Source organism: Echiichthys vipera, assembly GCF_963691815.1.
Source record: "Echiichthys vipera genome assembly, chromosome: 2".
Classification (NCBI taxonomy): domain Eukaryota; kingdom Metazoa; phylum Chordata; class Actinopteri; order Perciformes; family Trachinidae; genus Echiichthys; species Echiichthys vipera.
Window position 1 is genome coordinate 18,391,021 of NC_139827.1, and position 19,025 is coordinate 18,410,045.

Sequence of the window (19,025 nt, forward strand, 5' to 3'; positions counted from 1 at the left end):
GCTGGAGGCAGGCGAGCGGCTCCGAGTCCTCTGTAACCTCTCCATTTTGTTGGATAAAGGTGAGCTTGAGCTTCCTGACATTACATATGAAACATGTGCAGCGTTGGAGTTGGGTAGGGAGACGTTATTATCACGTGTTTGTTTTCTTTCATGCGTGTTTGTGGCTGAAGTGCTTCCTTGTTTACATTCTACCGGCTGCTCTTGCTTTTGCTTATAAACACGTGGGCAGACAGGATAGACACGTGCTAGCTGTCCACAAGTGGAAGTAACTAGAAATGGAAATACACTTATTGGTTGCGATTGTTCGGGTGTCATTGAGTTTTGGGGCCACTTAAGCGTTCGTTAGTCTCTTAAGAGTAGCATCCCACAGAGCTAAGTTTTCCCTCAGTCCGTATGCTAACCCGTTAGCATTTAGCTAACCGGGGCTACAACCAGGCTAACTCCAGTAAGAGTTCATACTTACGCATGAAATTCGGATATGTCTGCTGTTTTTGCTTGTCGTTGTAGTGTCAGTCGTGTAGTGTTTCCACAGGACCTCATCCTGCCACTCTAACCTAAAGTTACACTGCTTATGTATTCCCGTAGCAACCAAACACCATGGCAACCAACACCTTCAAGTCAGTGAATTCACCAATGATGAGTTAATTCTGTCATAAACAACACACTCCAGACACAACAGACACGTCCAAATACTCAAACAGTTCTGGAAGCAGCGATCAAAGAGAAAGAGAGACGAAGCAGGAACCCTCTACTACAAATATTGTATTAAATTTAGTTGCATTTTTAAATTGAGCCTAACAGGGTCGCCTAAAGCCTAAACACACAGATTTTAATGGTGCATACAATACTAAGATATTACACTGATCGTTATTAACTCAGTTGTATCTATGCATGGCTTCCTTAGTGTCTGTCTGACCTATAAGCCAGTAAGCCTATTGTAAAGGTTGCGTAAATGTATACATTTTTTTCACAATTTTATCTTTACTAATCGTACGTTGCATTCATGTTAATTTATATTTTCAGAAATATTTAAAAAAGAAAAAGAGCTCTCTGGCCTACTCATTAAGCAGAATGCTCCCTGTTTTATGTTATTCAGTATTATTGATATTAACAAACAAGCACTACTGAGTTTCCTGGGGTAATTTTAGCTGTTTTAGAAGTTGATCATGTGTTTTACATGTAAAATCCTTATTTACAATGCAACTTGTAACTTAATCTGGGGGAAAACGCAGTAGAAGAAGTAGTACAGAGTACAATTTTCCCCTCTGAAATGTAGTGGAATTGACGTATAAAGTAGCATTTAATGGAAATACTCAAGTTAAGTACCTCAGAATTCTAGTTAAAGGTCCTATACACTCAAAAATGCATTAGGTAAGTGATTTTAGTTATACCATCTCCTGCCAGCGCCAATGGACTTGCAGGGTTTTGTTCAACTTTGACCAAATGGACATGCTTGATTGGTCAGATTGCTGCTCAATGTTGGGAAATGTAGAAATCATTAGTACAACATACAGGATTGCATGATTTTCGATGCCATATCAACTTGCACAGTAAACACATCGCGAAAGACACAGGGATATTTCGAAGTTGGTTGAAACAGAGTACCATCATGAGTATCATTGTTTTTGATGGTGCCTTTTGTGTTCAGTTCAATTTCTTCAGTAAATAATGTTGGAAATATTTTCCTTTGAGCTTTTAGCAGTAAAATGAAAGCTGCAGAAAGGCAGAATATCTGTTTTATTAATTGCAAGTAATATCGTTATCGTTATATCTAACAACATTATCACATATTTTCGTTATATCATACAGCCCTACAGCATACACCACTTGACTACAAACTGTGGCATTGCTCTCACATATTGTTTACAGTTTGTACGATTCTGGCGTTCACCCACGTCCGAACTGTGGCATCACATCCTTTTTCTGAGCAGAGTGAGACTGTTGCATTTAATGGAAGGCTAATGCGATCCTACCTTTTTAATAGAAATAGCACAGGTGCTATTAAGAATATAAACTATGGCTCTGACTTATTCAAGCATGCACAATAGACTGTTTTCACAGTAGACATTTTGAATTGCAGTAGCAGGAAAACCACGGGTGAAACAGACTTAGACTTCTCTTTATTGATCCCTTTGGGATGACTCCCACAAGGAAATTGAATTTCTAGCAGCTTACAAAAACACAAGGAAGGTACAAAAAAAAAAACGTATAAGAAATCCAATAAACTCTTAAATAAATACAGAAAATATAAAAAAAATTAACAGTAAACAATAAACTCTTAGTTACATATATATGAAGTAGATGAAAGAATAAAATAAAATTCACGGAAAATGAAATCCGATAAGTTAAATGTAGAGAAAATGTATAAGATAAAATATGTATGACTGTATATGACAGAAATGAGCAGTAAGATTAATTAATTGCACTTAAGTGGTGGATAAAGTTATTGCACAAAAAAGAAGCTACGGTTCCAGGTGTGTATGAGTAGATATTAATTGCAGAGTGAGTGGCTCCCACTCCCCCCCACCCCCCACCCCCCCAAGTAAGGAGTTGTAGAGGATGATGGCCTAAGGGACAAAGGAGTTCTTGAGCCTGTTGGTCCTACACTTGGGCAGGAGCAGCCTTCCACTGAACAGGCTCCTCTGGTTGCTGATGGCGGTGTGCAGGGGGTGGCGGGCATTGTCCGTAATGTCCAGCAGTTTGTCCAGTGTCCTCTCTGCCACCGTCACCAGCGAGTCCAGTTTCATGCCGACCACAGAGCAGGCCTGCCTGATCAGTTTATCCAGTCTGGAGGTGTCCTTCTTGGATATGCTGCCCCCCCAGCACACCAAAGTGTAGAAAAGAACACTGCCGACCACAGACTGGTAAAACATCCACAGCAGTTTGCTGCAGATGTTGAAGGACAAGTGCTGCTGACCACAGTGTCAGACGTGGTGTCCTTCAGCCTGACATACTGTGGCCTGTCAGTGAGGTATTTTCTGACCCAGTCCACCAGATAGGGGTCCACTCCCATCCTGTTCAGTTTGTCCTGAAGTATAGGGGGCTGGATGGTATTAAAGGCACTGGAAAAGTCCAAGAAGAGAATCCTTGCTGTGCCGCTTCCCTTATCCAGATGGGAGTGGACTCGGTGCAGCATGTAGAGGATGGTATCCTCCACACCAACGTCTGGCTGGTACCCAAACTGCAGGTATTCCTGGGCGTTTTGTACCTAGGGTCTGAGGAGGCTGAGGAAGAGCCGTTCCAGCGTCTTCATCAGGTGTGAAGTGAGTGCCACCGGTCGGAAGAAGCTTCTTGGGAACCGTAACGATGCAGGATGTCTTACAGAGGGTAGGCACTCTCCCTAGCTTCAAGGTTGAAGATCCATTGTAGTTGTTCCCCCAGTTCTGCAGCGCAGGTCGTCAGTAGTCTCGGACACACTTTATCCGGGCCTGCTGCTTTCCTGGGTCGGAGCTTCCTCAGCTGTCCTCTGACCTGGTCAGCCCAAAACAGAGGCAGCTAAATGGTACCCAGCCATTACACATTTTAAACTTTGCTTTTCCTCATTTGACAAGTCAAAAAGGTTCTCTGTGCTTTCCCACTTTAACAGCTGCAACAAAGCTTAAAAAAGAGTCAGGAAGATGTCAGTACAGTGCTGTGCAGAGCTTTAATTAGGCAGATTAAGTTAACACACCTGTGCTCGAGGACCATGACTGTGCCGGGGCTTTACAGTCTACCAACACAGTCAGTCATTTGTCGGCTCCAGGTCTCTGGTCTCTTCAAAACTGTCGCTCTCCCTCACCACCCAGCAAGACTTCTTCTTTCTGTCCCTTTAATCCCTGGCGGCCAGCTTGTGACCGTGTAGCGTGGCGTTTTTGCAGTGTGCGCGGTCTGGGAGCCAATCATCTCCCGCCATCATGGCCCAGACACGCAGGACTGGACAGAGCAATGGGCCGGTGCCCTTTCTGTCTGTCTCTCTCTCTCTGTGTGTGTGTGTGTGTGTGTGTGTGTGTGTGTGTGTGTGTGTGTGTGTGTGTGTGTGTGTGTGTGTGTGTGTGTGTGTGTGTGTGTGTGTGTGTGTGTGTGTGTGTGTGTGTGTGTGTGTGTGTGTGTGTGTGTGTGTGTGTGTGTGTGTGTGTGTGTGTGTGTGTGTGTGTGTGTGTGTGTGTGTGTGTGTGTGTGTGTGTGTGTGTGTGTGTGTGTGTGTGTGTGTGTGTGTCAGGAATTGGGAAAATTAGCAACAGTGTGTTTTTAAAGAGTGTAGTAAGAAGATACTTTCTCAGTTTCTTACATAATCATTCGAAGTGGGCCCCAGATTATGTCTTATTAAAGTTTTTATTGTTGACATCATCAACCTAACACATGATAAACCTGGACCCAAGCTGTGTCTTAGAACCAAAGCTCTGATAAAACAGTAAAAAAAAGAAATTTGAGTGCAGCTGATCCATGTTCTCTCTCAGCTTTGTTAACAAGCCCCAGTGGATTTCAGAACAAGACCAAAGTCTATGCCTTCCTGTGATTGCCTGTGTTCACTTTTTCCTCTGTGCTGTAGATAATAGTTGCCATGCTTCTTTGTGCTTGAGGTGGATAGCTTAGAAAGAAGATAATTAACAAACAATCCTGGTAATAATTAACCAATTGGATATCCAGAATTTGTTTTGGTTGATTGGACATCAGTTTGATGAAATATATTAAAGACTTGAAATACAAATATATTGAAGACTTGGACATACTTTCCACGGACAGGTGCAAGCTTTTACTGGGCACATTGGCGCACACATGGTTCCATATTCATACCTTACTGAGGGTCTGCATTCGCCTGGTGTTCTACGTACGTACATTTTTACGATATACACTCCATTAAGGTTGTCACAATAGCAAAAGTTTTATTTTATTAAAAAAACAAAACAATACTCTGTACCTCTTTTTAAACCATGGTGAAAAGAAAGACACGGTTTTTCTTTTTTAAATTAGCAACCTGCTCACAATGCTGGTTCATAAAATGTCCTTGAACACATACAACACACAGTTCATTTTCTGCTCCGTTATTTCATCTATGCAGCATTGGGATGAAAAATGCACAGCCTAACTCCAATCTCCTTGCGTTATTAACGCAAACAACTGTCTGCCACTATTAAATCATCAGCAGTTTTCAACATTATTCTGCACATTTTTTACGACATTTTGTCTTATGGATGAATTACACCTAGCCTACACATTATAAATACTCATTAAAGACGCGCAATCTGACACAGTCTGATAAAGCGCCTGAAACTACAGTTCTAAATATACCACTATTATTATATCAGCTATTGTCAAAGAAAGATACAAACAAAACACATTTATGTTATGACAACAAAACTTTAAATAAGATGCCTGTATCAGAAATCGCATCCCTCAGCCGTGACTGCAGACTCGCATGCACCTGCGCTGTCTGTGTCAGACACAGATGTTACACATGTTAATAGTGCATTTAAAAATAATAAATAGAATGTACTGGCAAAATCTATTTTGCAGTTCACCTTTATTGATAGCCTACATTAAGCATAAACATTTTTGGGGAAATTAAAAAAAAACAATAATATTTAAAAAAAAATTAAATAACAAATATCCGAATATCAAAAATTGCTTTGGGAAATAGTTGGCTTGATAATAATATTACGTTTGCATGATTAAAAGTAAACTGGCATATTATTCAAAAGGGTTGTTTGTTCCTCTTAAGGGCATTTTTACCATATTATAACACATTGCACATTATTATTATTATTTGTATTTGTTACTTAAGATTGCAATTGCGATGACATGTGAAGCCTATAATAACGCATCTTGGATTTTTGTGTTTTTTTATCCCCGCAGTCCGCTTCAACCACTGAGCTCACCATTTCCCCAAGTGTGAGTGTCACTAAAGTGTGTGCATGTGTGTGTGGATTGAGTGTGTTTTGGGGTGATGTACTGTACGTACCAGGATCGGGAGGAGTTGGAGGATGAACTCTATCAAGAGGATGAAGGGGACTCTGAGGGGTCAGAGGCCAACAGTGAGCTGGAGTTCCGCCTCTACAGCCAGCTCCACTACTCTTCTAATCCCGGGGTTATGGAGGAGCAGGAGGACAGAGGAGAGGAGGCAGAGGGCCAGAACAGCCAGAAGCTTGAGGTGCCCGAGAAGACTGTAGACGGAGAACAGGAGCAAACCGAAGACAGTCGGCCTCCATCACCTGATTTGAGCAAGTTACTGCAGCAACTGAAGAAGAACAAAAAGAAGGGAGAGAAACTTGCCAAACAGAAGAAGGGGAAAAGTAACCCCAAAAGTCCGAGGTCGTCGTCGTCATCATTCTTTGAGGCGGTCATAGTGATTGACTCCAGCCCTGAAGTCATCTCCATCTCTGAGGGTGACTCTACTGATGATGACGTAGGGGTGTGCGCCTTAAAAGGCCACGGCTCACAGCAGCTGCAGACCTCCACCCCGGCACAACAGGTAGAGAGCAATGAGTGAGATGCTGTGTGCGTGTTTGCTTGCGTAGAAGAAATAACTATTTGCCCAGCCACATTTCTTTGACTATGAGATTTTTGGATTCATTATATTTGAGTAGAGTTTGCTGTAGCTACACTAAGAAGCTACCATGGGTTAGTTGAAAATGCTGTCTCTTGCTGACTTTTGAAAATCCTGCAAAATGTGTCTTAAACATGTATTTCTCAGATGCGTCCACTATATTATGTTAAAAGACTAAAGCTACATATCCCATGCGAACAGTCTGAATCCTCACTAGTGGGTGATTAATTTAGAGAATATGGGAATAAAGAACCATTGTTGTGCATCATCTGTGTTCTTCGATATAGTTAACTTTTATTTTATAAATATGGTAAGAAAAATCAGATCATTAAATCTTAACATTGATTGATTGCTTATCTTGTGTGGCATAATCTACTTATTTGTAGTTTCAAACCGTGTGTTTTTGCTTTAAACGAAACAAGAGCACAAGCTTTTAGGATGAGGACTACAGAGGTACAACCTCCAGCAACACTAAGTTATTTTTCTCCATAGTAGTAGAAGAAAATTATTGTGAGACCAGTGTGGGTGGAGGATGAGGCATAACCAAAGTGTTTGGCAAATATAATACTGTCTTGGGTAACATTGCTAGGGTTGCTTAAGTGCGAACTTTTGCATATCCATAAATACTACACAGTGCATGTGCTTGTTAAAAAGGTTTTTTTTTTAAAGGTAACTGTAACCCAACAAACTAATGTAGTTGGGTAATGATCTGCTCCTTGGCCATGGAAATAATGCTGTGTAAGGTTACTACTGTATTGAAATTTAATTTTGATAAAAACACATTTCAAGTCATTCATTACACTTTTACCCTTTCGGTGCTTTCGGTATTGGAAAGGCTAAAAAGTAAACACCAAACTCTTCAGATAGAGAGTACCGCTCTTACTACATGCATACCACTTCAACATGTGGGGAAATTCGAAACTCGACAGTTTGTTCTTAACAGCTAATACTGCTTTCACATCACATGTGATGAAGTGGGTGGTAGAGATGGGAAAGACTCGCATGTTTATGATTTCTGAGTTGTCCGTCGTATGACAACTCAAATTGATTCCAGAGTTGATGCATTGACAATACAACACAACAGATTGAATCAACCTGATTGACAGACTTTAGTCAATGTAAGGCGTCCATCTTGGCCTTTTGTTGCACGTCCATGCTATAATTGAATAACTTATCTTAGCTTCAATATCCAAGTCTAGAGGGTTAGATTGTGTGAGACCATATGTTTTTGACCTAATGCTTCCTACTTGGACCATTTTGTGTTTCCTTTACTAAATCCACAGTACTGGCTGCTGTGTTCTCAAGTTTCAGCTACTGTAGCTGATTGATTGTAGTTGTGCTGCAATAAAAGTATGTAGCAAATGCTAGTAAATAACTTGGTGCTGTAGCGGAGCATTGTCTTAAAGTTAAACTCTAGCTGAAATTTTGCTATGCTAGCTGGATAATGTTTAACAAAGACGTAACATAGTTCACAGAAAGAAAGTGAAGAGACTTGCAGTGTTTTTTTTAATTTTTATTTTAATTCTAAGTTTTAATTCATTGCCAAGAGAGTACTTTAATCCTTCTGCATTTCATGCATTTATTTTTTATCAGGCGTGTACTACAACCCTACCCGGCCCAGCTTTTTGGTGACCTCTCGGCATGCTGAACTGCCAACTCTGTTAAATACACTGCGCTCGAGTTCACCACACCACAGACTGTGTGGTTTGCAGCTGCAGTGGTAGTGGACCAATAACAAGTTGGATTAAATCGAAGAACACTTGTGGTGATTGGCTGCAAGCAAATCCATCCAAATAGTCTCTTTTTCTAGATCTGGATATAAAAAAAGGATTGAATGCAGGTATTAATACTACTTGGTACTGGATTTTTTCGGTCGATACTTTATGGTATCAATAGCCCTACTAGTTGGTGGTTTGATCAGTTTAGTAAGGGATGCTTGATTATGCAACTGAGAGCTGTATTTACATTGTTTGGTTATCTAGGGAACCCGGAAAAGGAGTCTCAGTGTGCCCGTGACTGTGGACCTCAGCAGCTCAGAGTCTGATTCAGAAGAGTCGGAATCAAAGTCTGACTCGTCTGATTCTTCTGATTCGGATGATCTGGAGAACTGGATGATTCTGGGTCGAGAGAGGCAGGAAGGAGACCAGAGCATCTCACTCAACCTGGAGGGAGGGTCTGACGGCAGCAAAGGTGTGTGTGTGTGTGTGTGTGTGTGTGTGTGTGTGTGTGTGTGTGTGTGTGTGTGTGTGTGTGTGTGTGTGTGTGTGTGTGTGTGTGTGTGTGTGTGTGTGTGTGTGTGTGTGTGTGTGTGTGTGTGTGTGTGTGTGTGTGTGTGTGTGTGTGTGTGTGTGTGTGTGTGTGTGTGTGTGTGTGTGTGTGTGTGTGTGTGCTTGCGTTCGTTCGTTCGTTCGTTCATTGTTCGGACTCTTATGATGTGTTTTTGTGCATTTTAATTTGTGAAAGTCATTCTGTCCGGTCCAGCTCATTCAGAACACTTAGCCTACCTGCAGTACATTGATAAGGAGCAAGCACAGCGACGGCCTATACTGCGAATGCTGTGTTTGTATGTAAACATGCAGCATCTCTGTCTGCATGTTTACGAATTTGTAAGCCCTTAACATTCCTGGCACTGTCTTCCTAGTTGCTCGCTTCTCTGATGCATCTTTAAGTATGTCTGTGTGCATCATGTATTGATATGTGAGTGAAGGCTTGTGCGAGTGTGAATATTTGTATTTATAAAATATTCCAGTTCTAATCAGCATGCATGTGTACATACATGCGCATACCAACAGTCATAACGCTAATGCCAAAAACAAACAAACGGAGAAACAACAACGTGGGAGGGGATGTCGGGAGAGATGGGAGTAATCAAAAAATGAATAAAAATGTTCCCTGCAAATCTCTTCAGATCTACACATTATCTTAACCTGCAGCCTCAGCAACCTCTCTACCTCCCCTTCTCCCTCCTACCTAACTCTCCCATCTCATTCTTTTATCCTATATTCTCACTATTGTGCTCTCTCTCTCTCTCTCCCTGTCTCTCTCTTTCTCTCTCTCTCTCTCTCTCTCTCTCTATCTCCCTCCCTCCCTCTCTCTGTGTCTCTCTCACTGTTTCTTCCTCATTTGAATTTCCCTGGGCTGATGTTTCTGCAAGAGTGCTCACTGCCTCCTCTACACACAACTGGGCTAAAGGAGGGGGTCTGGAGCTGGTGGGAAGGCTCGAGGTTTTGGCCTGGATTTGGGAGGAAAGGAGGATTTTAGGTTTCCCCCCTTCTCTCTCTCTCTCTCCTCTCTCTCTCTCTCACACACACACACTCTTTTTTTACTCTCTCTCACTCTCTCGTCTGGCTTCTCTCTGTGATCTGTGAAGCTTGACCTCATGTCTGCACATGGGGGGTCATGGATGTGGTGTGGAATGGGTCTTAAAGTGGGAGGAATGGGGGAGGGTTTAGCCCCAAAAAAAGGAATAGAAGGCAAATAAATTTGAGGGACGAGCCTCAATAGTTTTGAGCTGCGGGATAATTCGATTCAACAAAGTAATTCTTATCAGCGGTATGTAGTGTGTGTTCACACCGCAAAAAAAGTGGCAGAATGTTATGAATGTCAGGAATCCCATGAAAAGACCAAAACCGACAAGTATTGCCTGACATAGCTCATTCCTCTGTGCCGTAGAGCTCATTGTTGTCAGAAAACTAAAAAAAACACATCACTGTTACACTGGGCCAAATGCTCATTCATAACAATTAACATGGGTAGTGTAGTTTCAGTCAGTCCTGCTGCTGTAAATGCTCACTAGTGTTTCAAATGTGTTGTACACAATTTCATGTGTATTAGAGCCTAGTTATTTTTGGAATATGTGAGCAGTTAAAGGGTTTGTGTCTTCTATAGGAACAAATGGGCTTGGGCTGAGAGTCACAGACCGGGCAGGGAAGTCAGACAGTTAGTGATTTTGTTCTCTTCATGTGCTTTGTTGACCAGAAAAAAGTTTAGAAAATGCCAGCCAGGGTCTCTTTCGGTATTTTAGAAGAGGGTCACCCACCTAACAAATAGAGCATCTCTGCCAGCTTCACAGAAATACATATTTATGAAATAAAACATTAACTGTCAAGCAAAGGAGCAGAAGTGCTATTTCAGATTAGTAAGTTGATTATAAGGTGCATGAAGATCTGGGTGGCGACCACCTCTGCTAAACAATTTCCCTGGGGAAACCCTGACAACCTTATGCATACTAAAAGCTTTTTGAGTTTGCCAGTGATATAGACTATTTTGCCCCAATGCCTTGGAGAAGGGAAACGAAAAAGCTGGTCAGTACTGCGAAACATTAAAACAAAGGAAAAAGGAACTCAGAAAACAAGAAAAAAGTGCTATTAAATCTTTGACAAACAGTGAACTGTGGAGTTTAGAGTTGAAACAGTTAACTTTTTACAGTAATGGATTTACTTTTGATGCAGAAATTCCCAGCTCTCTTTCCTGGCTCCAGCTGCTTAAATGTGAGGATTTTCTGCCTTTCTGCGTTTTATATCATGATAAAACTGAAACAATTCTGGTTTTGTTGATCAAACAAACCAAGACATTTGAGCTTCGGGAAACCGAAGATAGATATTTTTTGCAATTTATAGCCAAAACAAATAATCGATTTATCAAAGAAATCATCGTCATATTTTCTATGAAAATAATTGTCTGTGGTGGCGTTCTAAAATAGCAGTTTGATTGTTTTCAGTCAGCTTGTCTATCATTTTTTTCTCGTTACAAGAATATTGATTTAATGGGCAGTATAGTATGAAAAATGGCTTGGTGATATGGATAGAAATATTTTTGACCAAATACCTCAATATCGATACTGCAATGATACTGTAGGGTTGACTATTGTTGCTTTCACAAAATATTTACACAATGAGATGTTTGATAACAAAAAATCAGCAGTAATGTGGATATAATGACTAAGTAAAGGTTATTAATAGTCTGGTAAGTTCAGAATAATATATCACTTTAGTGTAATGCCGTCTTTAAATCTAGTAAAAGAAGTATCTAAAATCTAAGATGATATCTATTCTCATATCACAATACTGATATATTACTCAGCTTTGCTGGGAAAATTAGTATACAACTTGCATGTTACAGTATATGGAACTGGGACACAGTTTTGATTAATCCTCCCTTTGTCGTCTTTGCTGGTGTCGGTTTAATTATGCTTTAAGCCGAGATAGCACACTGACTTATTTTCTTCACGTGTCCTTTTTATTTTACGAAGAAATTCAGAGAAAAAGACAATTTTATCTGGAATTTTTATGACCCAGGGCTTTTGGATGGATAGAGAAATTGATTTCTGTTTTTATATGCTATGTTGTGTGTTGACTCCTGTAGCCTGAGAGCCTGGCTTGTTTTCCCCTCATTTGTGTGGGTGTGTGAGTAACAGGTTTGCACAGCAGTGACTAATAGTATTTGTACGCCTAAACCCCATCTCAGCATCACCATCAAATCACATTCACTACACTTAGTCTCCCCCTTTCACCCTACAGAAATTGAATCCTTTTCATCCTCTTTCTCGTTCAGTCTCTCCTACATGGTGTCACTTGTTCACGTACTTTTACAATCTAATCTTTTTTCACTCCATCACATATGGTTTTTTATCAAATACATGGACACACAGATGCGCGCACACACGGCCTGAGTAGCTATCTGTCACCTGGCTGTACAGGGGCAGCTGTTGGTGGGTGGATCTGTAGAGACACTGGATAAGGAAAAGAGAAAAGATACCAGAGAAAAGGGGGATGAGCGAGGGCCGTCTGCCTGTCCGGCAGCCATGCAGTAGCAACCAGATGGAACAAGAGAGAAAAGGCAGGGCTTCCCAAAATCCAGCTCAGTGCCTCTCCCACTCGGAGAGGTGTGCATGTACATGCCCGTGAATGAATCTGGGGTGTAGGCGGGGTGTGCTGAAGCTAAACTTGAATCGTAAGTGGTTAAACTTCAACTTTTTTTTCTTTCTCTGTTGCGCCCCCCTCTCCTTCACTTTTTTTGTCCCCTCGGTCTTGGTCAGTGCACACCAAACTTTCTTCAAGGCTTAGAGAGTCAGCTCTGGCTCGCTATCGTGTGTGTGTGTGTGTGTGTGTGTGTGTGTGTGTGTGTGTGTGTGTGTGTGTGTGTGTGTGTGTGTGTGTGTGTGTGTGTGTGTGTGTGTGTGTGTGTGTGTGTGTGTGTGTGTGTGTGTGTGTGTGTGTGTGTGTGTGTGTGTGTGTGTGTGTGTGTGTGTGTGTGTGTGTGTGTGTGTGTGTGTGTGTGTGTGTGTGTGTGTGTGTGTGTGTGTGTGTGTGTGTGTGTGTGTGTGTGTGCCCCCCCCCCAAAAAACGTTAACTCTGTCTATCTCACAAAGAAGAAAGGTAAGCTCTCCTCTGTTGTTCTTTACAGGTTTGTCATGCTGTGATGTTTTTATCATCTCAAATTAGTTTGAAGTCATATAAATGTTTTCACTCTGTACCTTCACGTGTGTGTGAATGAGTGGCGCTGCTCCTGGCCGGAAGCTTTCCGCACTCTGAGACCTCAGTTGGCCTTTGTACATTGCGGAGTGTGTATCATCTTAACTCGGATGCCAGTGTACTGTACGAACAGAGTGAAATATGGATTTAGTTGGCTTCTCTGTGTGTTTTACGGCTATGGGCATCTGGATTGTAAAATGAGATTACAATGGCATTTTGGGTACAACACTAGCTTGTGTGTTGTGACTCAGTGTGTGTGTGCGGGTGGGCGGGTGGGCGGGCGGGCAGGCGCTGCAGAAGGGAGGCATGGATAGGATCAGCTCTTATCTTGGCTGCCCAGTGCCACACGAGGTGTAACGCCACACCCACACTACCACACAGTGTGTTTGAACAGGCACACACACACACACACACACACACACACACACACACCATGAAATCGCTGTGCCATAGTTTGACTTGTATTATCCAGTTTTTACAGAGGATATGCAAATTAGATGAGACTACTGTGTAGGCCTAATATTAGCGCATGCAAAATAAATTGTAGACATTCAGTTGAAAGCCTGATGCTTTCATTTTTAAAAAGGCTTTGGATTGAACAATCATTTGACGCCAGCAGCCACTGAAATGTAGTGACAACTGTAATCTGGTAAATTAAACGGCAGTTTCTTTGTCACATGAAAAATCCCTCAGTCAGCGGCCGTGTCCTTTGAGTGTTCTCCAGGGGTCGACTTCTTATATTCGTCAAAATAAATTCTACATGTCGCCTCTACGTTATAATTTGCTTATTGAAAAGAGGATTTTGTAGATTTTATTTGCTTACTCCTCAGCAAGTATGATGCAACCAGGGTGCAAAATTAACTTTGTGTCCACTGTCTGAATGACGAGTGAATGTTCAAATTTCACATCCCACTCAATAGATTAACATTGTTAAGTGAAGCAAATCCACTGGCCAGATGTTGGTCAAATATGCAAGTGGCTAGTACTCATCTGCTTTGTTCCATTTTGTTTTTCACAGTGATGTATATACAGTGTCTAGTGCAAGATCGCTCTCATGATGTTCCCTTGAACTCACCTTCACCCACCCAAATGGCTATTTTACTAAAAGACTGCACAACCGTGACAGAAGTTTCAATAAATTGCCGTTTTTTTCTGTCCGATTTCACTTTTCATTGTTCCTTTCTTGTTCATGTTATTGCTGATCCACTGTCAATTCAATTGTGTCACTTGTTTAATCCCTCATTTACCCTAGCCCTCTTCTTTTCCTAGTCTTTTCTATAAAGAAAGAATGTGAAGCAGCTCTTGAATTTAAATCCAAAGAGATCCTGTGCGTACAGACGGACAGCGGGGCTCAGCATCAGATAGAGGGAAAGGGAGAGAGAGATGAGAGTTAGTAAGCTAAAGTGGATGAGACAGGCCTTGAAAAGGATCGGCCACGGTGTTGCTGACGGTCAGAGCCGGTTTGTCTCCAGGCTAAGATCTCAGAGTGGCTCTAACACGGCTGGATCTCCATCTGCACACGCCAACATCCAGTGCCGCCTGTCAATTCTTGCAGTCAAACCTTCTCATATAAGACTTGACCTGCTGCGACTTTATACAAGAACCGCAAATCTGGTTTCGCCGCTGTGTTTTTCAAGATAAATGAAACAGCTGTTTATCTCGCGAGCTGTTTCAGATTCGGGACGTGTCAGCCTCATTTGAATTGGTTTGTTTGAAGCTTTAAGTTGATGCCCTTTCAGTAGTCACAGTTTTTTGATAGATTGATTCTGAAATGAATTGTTGTTCCTTGGATTGATTTTGGCTTTGGATTCATGGTTCTGTTTATATGTGAAATTGAACAAGTTGGACACAATTATAGAAATTAAACTTTAATAATGTTTTATGCATGACTTGTTAATTGTAACCCTTTTCTGCGTTCACATGACAGAACCACTGTCAGAGTGTTATCTGTTCTTATTATGCTATTGGTTACTGCAGACATATTCTAATGTCAAGCTGTGCTTCTGCTGCAGAATGTCTTCCCTTTATGCTGATATGTACAGTTTATTTATGCCACATTTATCTGCATCTGGAGGAGACAAACCATCCTGTCTGAAAGTAGTCTTTGTTAAAATAATCTATGAAAATGTCTCTATTTTTTTCTTGGAAACTTTGACTAAAAAACACCCACAGACATCTGCGGCTGCAGGTGTTCATTTGTATTAATGTGGCTGTTTGTTCTTGAGAGTGAATAAGGAGCAGCATTTAAATATAATCTGGTCGAAAACATTTTGGCTAAACCTACAGACACCACACATACTGCAGGCCGTGGGTCTTGAAACAAAGATCTTTCTCACGATGAAGGGCATTTTATATTTAAGAAAAAAAATGTAACTCTTATTTAAGATATTTATTGATGATTGATGATTATATTTTGTGTCATGGAAATGAGACCTTTTAAGAGTGAAAGTGAAGGTGTGATGCGAGGTTGGATGTTGTGTCTGTTGGAGTGTGAAGGTGTGTGCATCTAAAGACAAAAGTGTGTGTGTGTGTGTGTGAGAGCCAGTGTCAGCCTCACCACGCCTGAGGTGAGACCAATAACCGTGCCCTGGCCCACTGGAACGAAGTTTCACCGTCTTTAGTTTCCGAATAGAGAAAGAATGTGACATAAAATGAAATAGTTTTTAACACTGTATGTTTTTTTTATGTGGAGCTGTGGAACTATGGCTTTTGATTTTTTATGATTTTAAATGGCAGGTGTGTGTGTGTGTGTGTGTGTGTGTGTGTGTGTGTGTGTGTGTGTGTGTGTGTGTGTGTGTGTGTGTGTGTGTGTGTGTGTGTGTGTGTGTGTGTGTGTGTGTGTGTGTGTGTGTGTGTGTGTGTGTGTGTGTGTGTGTGTGTGTGTGTGTGTGTGTGTGTGTGTGTGTGTGTGTGTGTGTGTGTGTGTGTGTGTGTGTGTGTGTGTGTGTGTGTGTGTGTGTGTGTGTGTGTGTGTGTGTGTGTGTGTGTGTGTGTGTGTGTGTGTGTGTGTGTCAAAAACATACAACCTCCCGTTTTCAGTAACTGTAGCCTGGAGGAAGGGGTAATAAACTGGAGACCAAAGGGTCCCCACTGTAGTTTAATGTGAGGAGGGGGATAGCACAGGGAATCCCTGTCTTCTTCTTTAACCTTTATTTAACCAGGATATCCCATTGAGAGCAAGATTCTCTTTTCTAAGGAGACCTGGGGCAGACATTATGCCCTGAAGCTACAGGGTAAGACATTTTGACAAATACACACACGCACTCTGAAACACACTCATGTATGATTAAATAAAACTTCTAAGCCTCAACACCTTAATCCCGCATTGTCCGTTCTAGTGTGGGACTATACCTGTATTTCATATTGTCAAGTGCCCTTCAGTTTGGCTTGAGTTCCCTTTTTCATTCTCGTGTGCGTTTTCACCACCCGTCTTGTCCTTTTAAAAGGCCTGAAGAGAAGGACGGGAGGGATGGGACCGAAACTAGCAGAGGACAAAAATGTCAATTACAATTATCAATAATAATCATTATAATTAAGCAATCACTTAATAGGAAATCAAATTATTGTGGGGATGACAGTGGGACAGAGGGATGTCCCGTGGGACTGTATTAATTTCTGTTCTTTTATTTGTCCGGAGAACTTTCCCCTTATTGTCTTTTCTTGTCTTTTTGAGCTGGGAGGGGTTTCTCGAAAGGGCTTTATTAACTGGTAGCCTAGGGTGGTGATATTTTTTTGGGGGAGCGGGGGGTTGGAGGGATATGTATTAATATTAATATGTTTTTGGGATGAGGAACAGGAAGAAGAGGGGCCAGCAGGGCGGGTGAGGTATGGACAGCAAAGGCAGTCATGGATCCACAAAATCACCCGCTCTCCCCTCGCCTCGAATCACCCCCCTTTTCTTCTCCCATCGTCTTCTGTGAGCATCAACACTAGCAGAGCTGTTGGAATCAGAAGTTCAGTTTAACAGTCAACAGGATGAGAGGGAGAACCCCAAACACACATATGCACACATTTAGGGTTTGTACACTAGCTCTGGTATGCAAAGGGCTGCCTAATAATAGCTGGGCATTGTTTTTCACAAGGTCCCAGAGGATGACAGCATGCGTGCGTGCGTGTGTGTGTGTGTGTTTTGTGTGTGTATATGTGATTCTTGGCAGTGTACCACACATACACACGAGTGTGCCTGTTTAGCAGTTTCCTCTCCAGAGGCTGCCAGCAGTGTGCATGTGGCCATTCCAAGGCTTCTCCCCATGTCTCTTAATTAAGGCACTCGTCAGACAGAGACCAGCTGGGCCTGGTCTGGCCTATCTGGCACTCATATACCACCATATTTCAGTCAATCCAGCCCCCTTCCCTCTTCCTCCTCTCTTTCTCTTACTACGTCTCTCACTCATTTTCCCTTCCTACTAAATCTTTGCTTTCCTTCGTTTGTTTCTTTTATATTCCATTTTTTCCCACTGCTTTGTGTTGTTTCATTGCTATATACTGTATATCGACGCTAGCGCTCTCTCTCTGTTAATTACATGTGTACACTTAACTGCTTGACCTTTCCATCACACCTGCCTTCAATAAACTGCTAATTAGGAGTCCCATTAGAATCTAAGAGCCTGCCAGCTAATAGGCCCTTAAATACCAGTATTTAGGTGTTTGCAGGAAAACGCTAACGACTTAAGCAGTCGTCATGTGAAGCAAATGCCAACTCTTGACAGATAAAATGCAAGTACTTCTTCTCCGATGGATGTAAGAAAAAGGCCCATATCTGCAAAAGGAAATGTACCTTAAAAAGCAGATAGATGGCACTTGTATCAATTGCTAGATGAACTCATGCCATTTCATAATTTTCAACCTGGTCTTTACTCACATTTTTGGGGGAGGTTGCATGGCTTGAAATCTAACTGCAAATGCTGGAATAAAGGATGTTCAGAAGATTTTGACCAGCATTATACTGTCATGCTTGTTGGACGCTGCTACGTTTACCCGATCGCTTTTGAAAATGTGCACTCACAGCTGAATACATGCTAAGATGTTGACCGTCTGACACAATGTAATATTTGAGAAAAGGATACATTGGTGTGATCTTGAACATTTCTCAAGCGAGCACAGGCTGTGTTTTGGACATTCAACAACAGCATGCACCCATACCCTGTACTCCACCTTTTTCCCCTAACCCTTCAGCTCCACCCCTCCCTCCATCCCTCCATCCCATCCCATCTCTTTATTCCTCCACTCCCATTCCTAACCATCCTTTCCATACAAGACCAAGCCCTGGTTACGTGGCTGTTGCTATGCCGGGCTTGCAGGGTCAGAATTCATGCTATAGGCTTTCCTGTGCTAATCTAGTGTGTATCTGGGATCTGTTTGAGAGCTCACACAGCTGACAGCAAACACAGTTCATATTCTGCATGTGTCTAAAAGTGATAAATGGTGACTATCAGTGAGTTAAATTTCCTTTGTTGGAAAAACCGCCAGCAATCGTTTGACTGGTAGTCCTTACACATTTATGTATGTGGTTTATAACATTGTGCCTGTGAATGAAGTTTAAGTCTTTGCTCATGCACGTGTTCCTTCGTGCACGCATGCCTGCGCATTAGCACACCTAGGCCGCCCCTTTATCCAGGGGATTATGGTTAAATGGAATGCTGAGATTCTGGCGGCGAGCGACCGATAAAGCTGAAGTCGGCGTTGGGAGAGAAAATTAATTATTGAGGATAAAATCAGTGCGAAGGAGATAGTTACTAACTCGTTGGGGAGTTAAGTCATTGATATTTCGGCACAGGCTTCAAGACAACAAGCAGAGTTCATCACACCCTAATGTGAGCCTTATTTTGTGTGTCTGTGAGAGTGTGTGCAGTGCATACACCTATGAGCAGGTCTTTGCAAACTTTTAAAGGTTTCAGTCAGGGATCCTCAAATAGAAAAGCATTTGGGTTTTATGTGCTCTTTACATACTGAAGTTTTTTTTTCAGGATTTCTTACAGCCCATGGTCTCCTCTTATACACTTTAATCTGATTATTTGCATTCTTTTGCA

General features: G+C 41.8%; 1 protein-coding gene across 1 annotated transcript in view; it reads left to right on the forward strand.

Moving 5' to 3' along the window:
- The window catches only part of zcchc7 (zinc finger, CCHC domain containing 7), a 54,123-nt gene continuing 35,098 nt past the window's right edge, over positions 1 to 19,025 (forward strand). Inside the window, exons 1-3 of the mRNA XM_083931896.1 lie at positions 1 to 59; positions 5,833 to 6,448; positions 8,506 to 8,713. Of these exons, the coding sequence (XP_083788022.1) occupies positions 5,924 to 6,448; positions 8,506 to 8,713 (733 nt within the window). The 5' untranslated portion in view covers positions 1 to 59; positions 5,833 to 5,923. The remainder of the gene's footprint in view (positions 60 to 5,832; positions 6,449 to 8,505; positions 8,714 to 19,025) is intronic.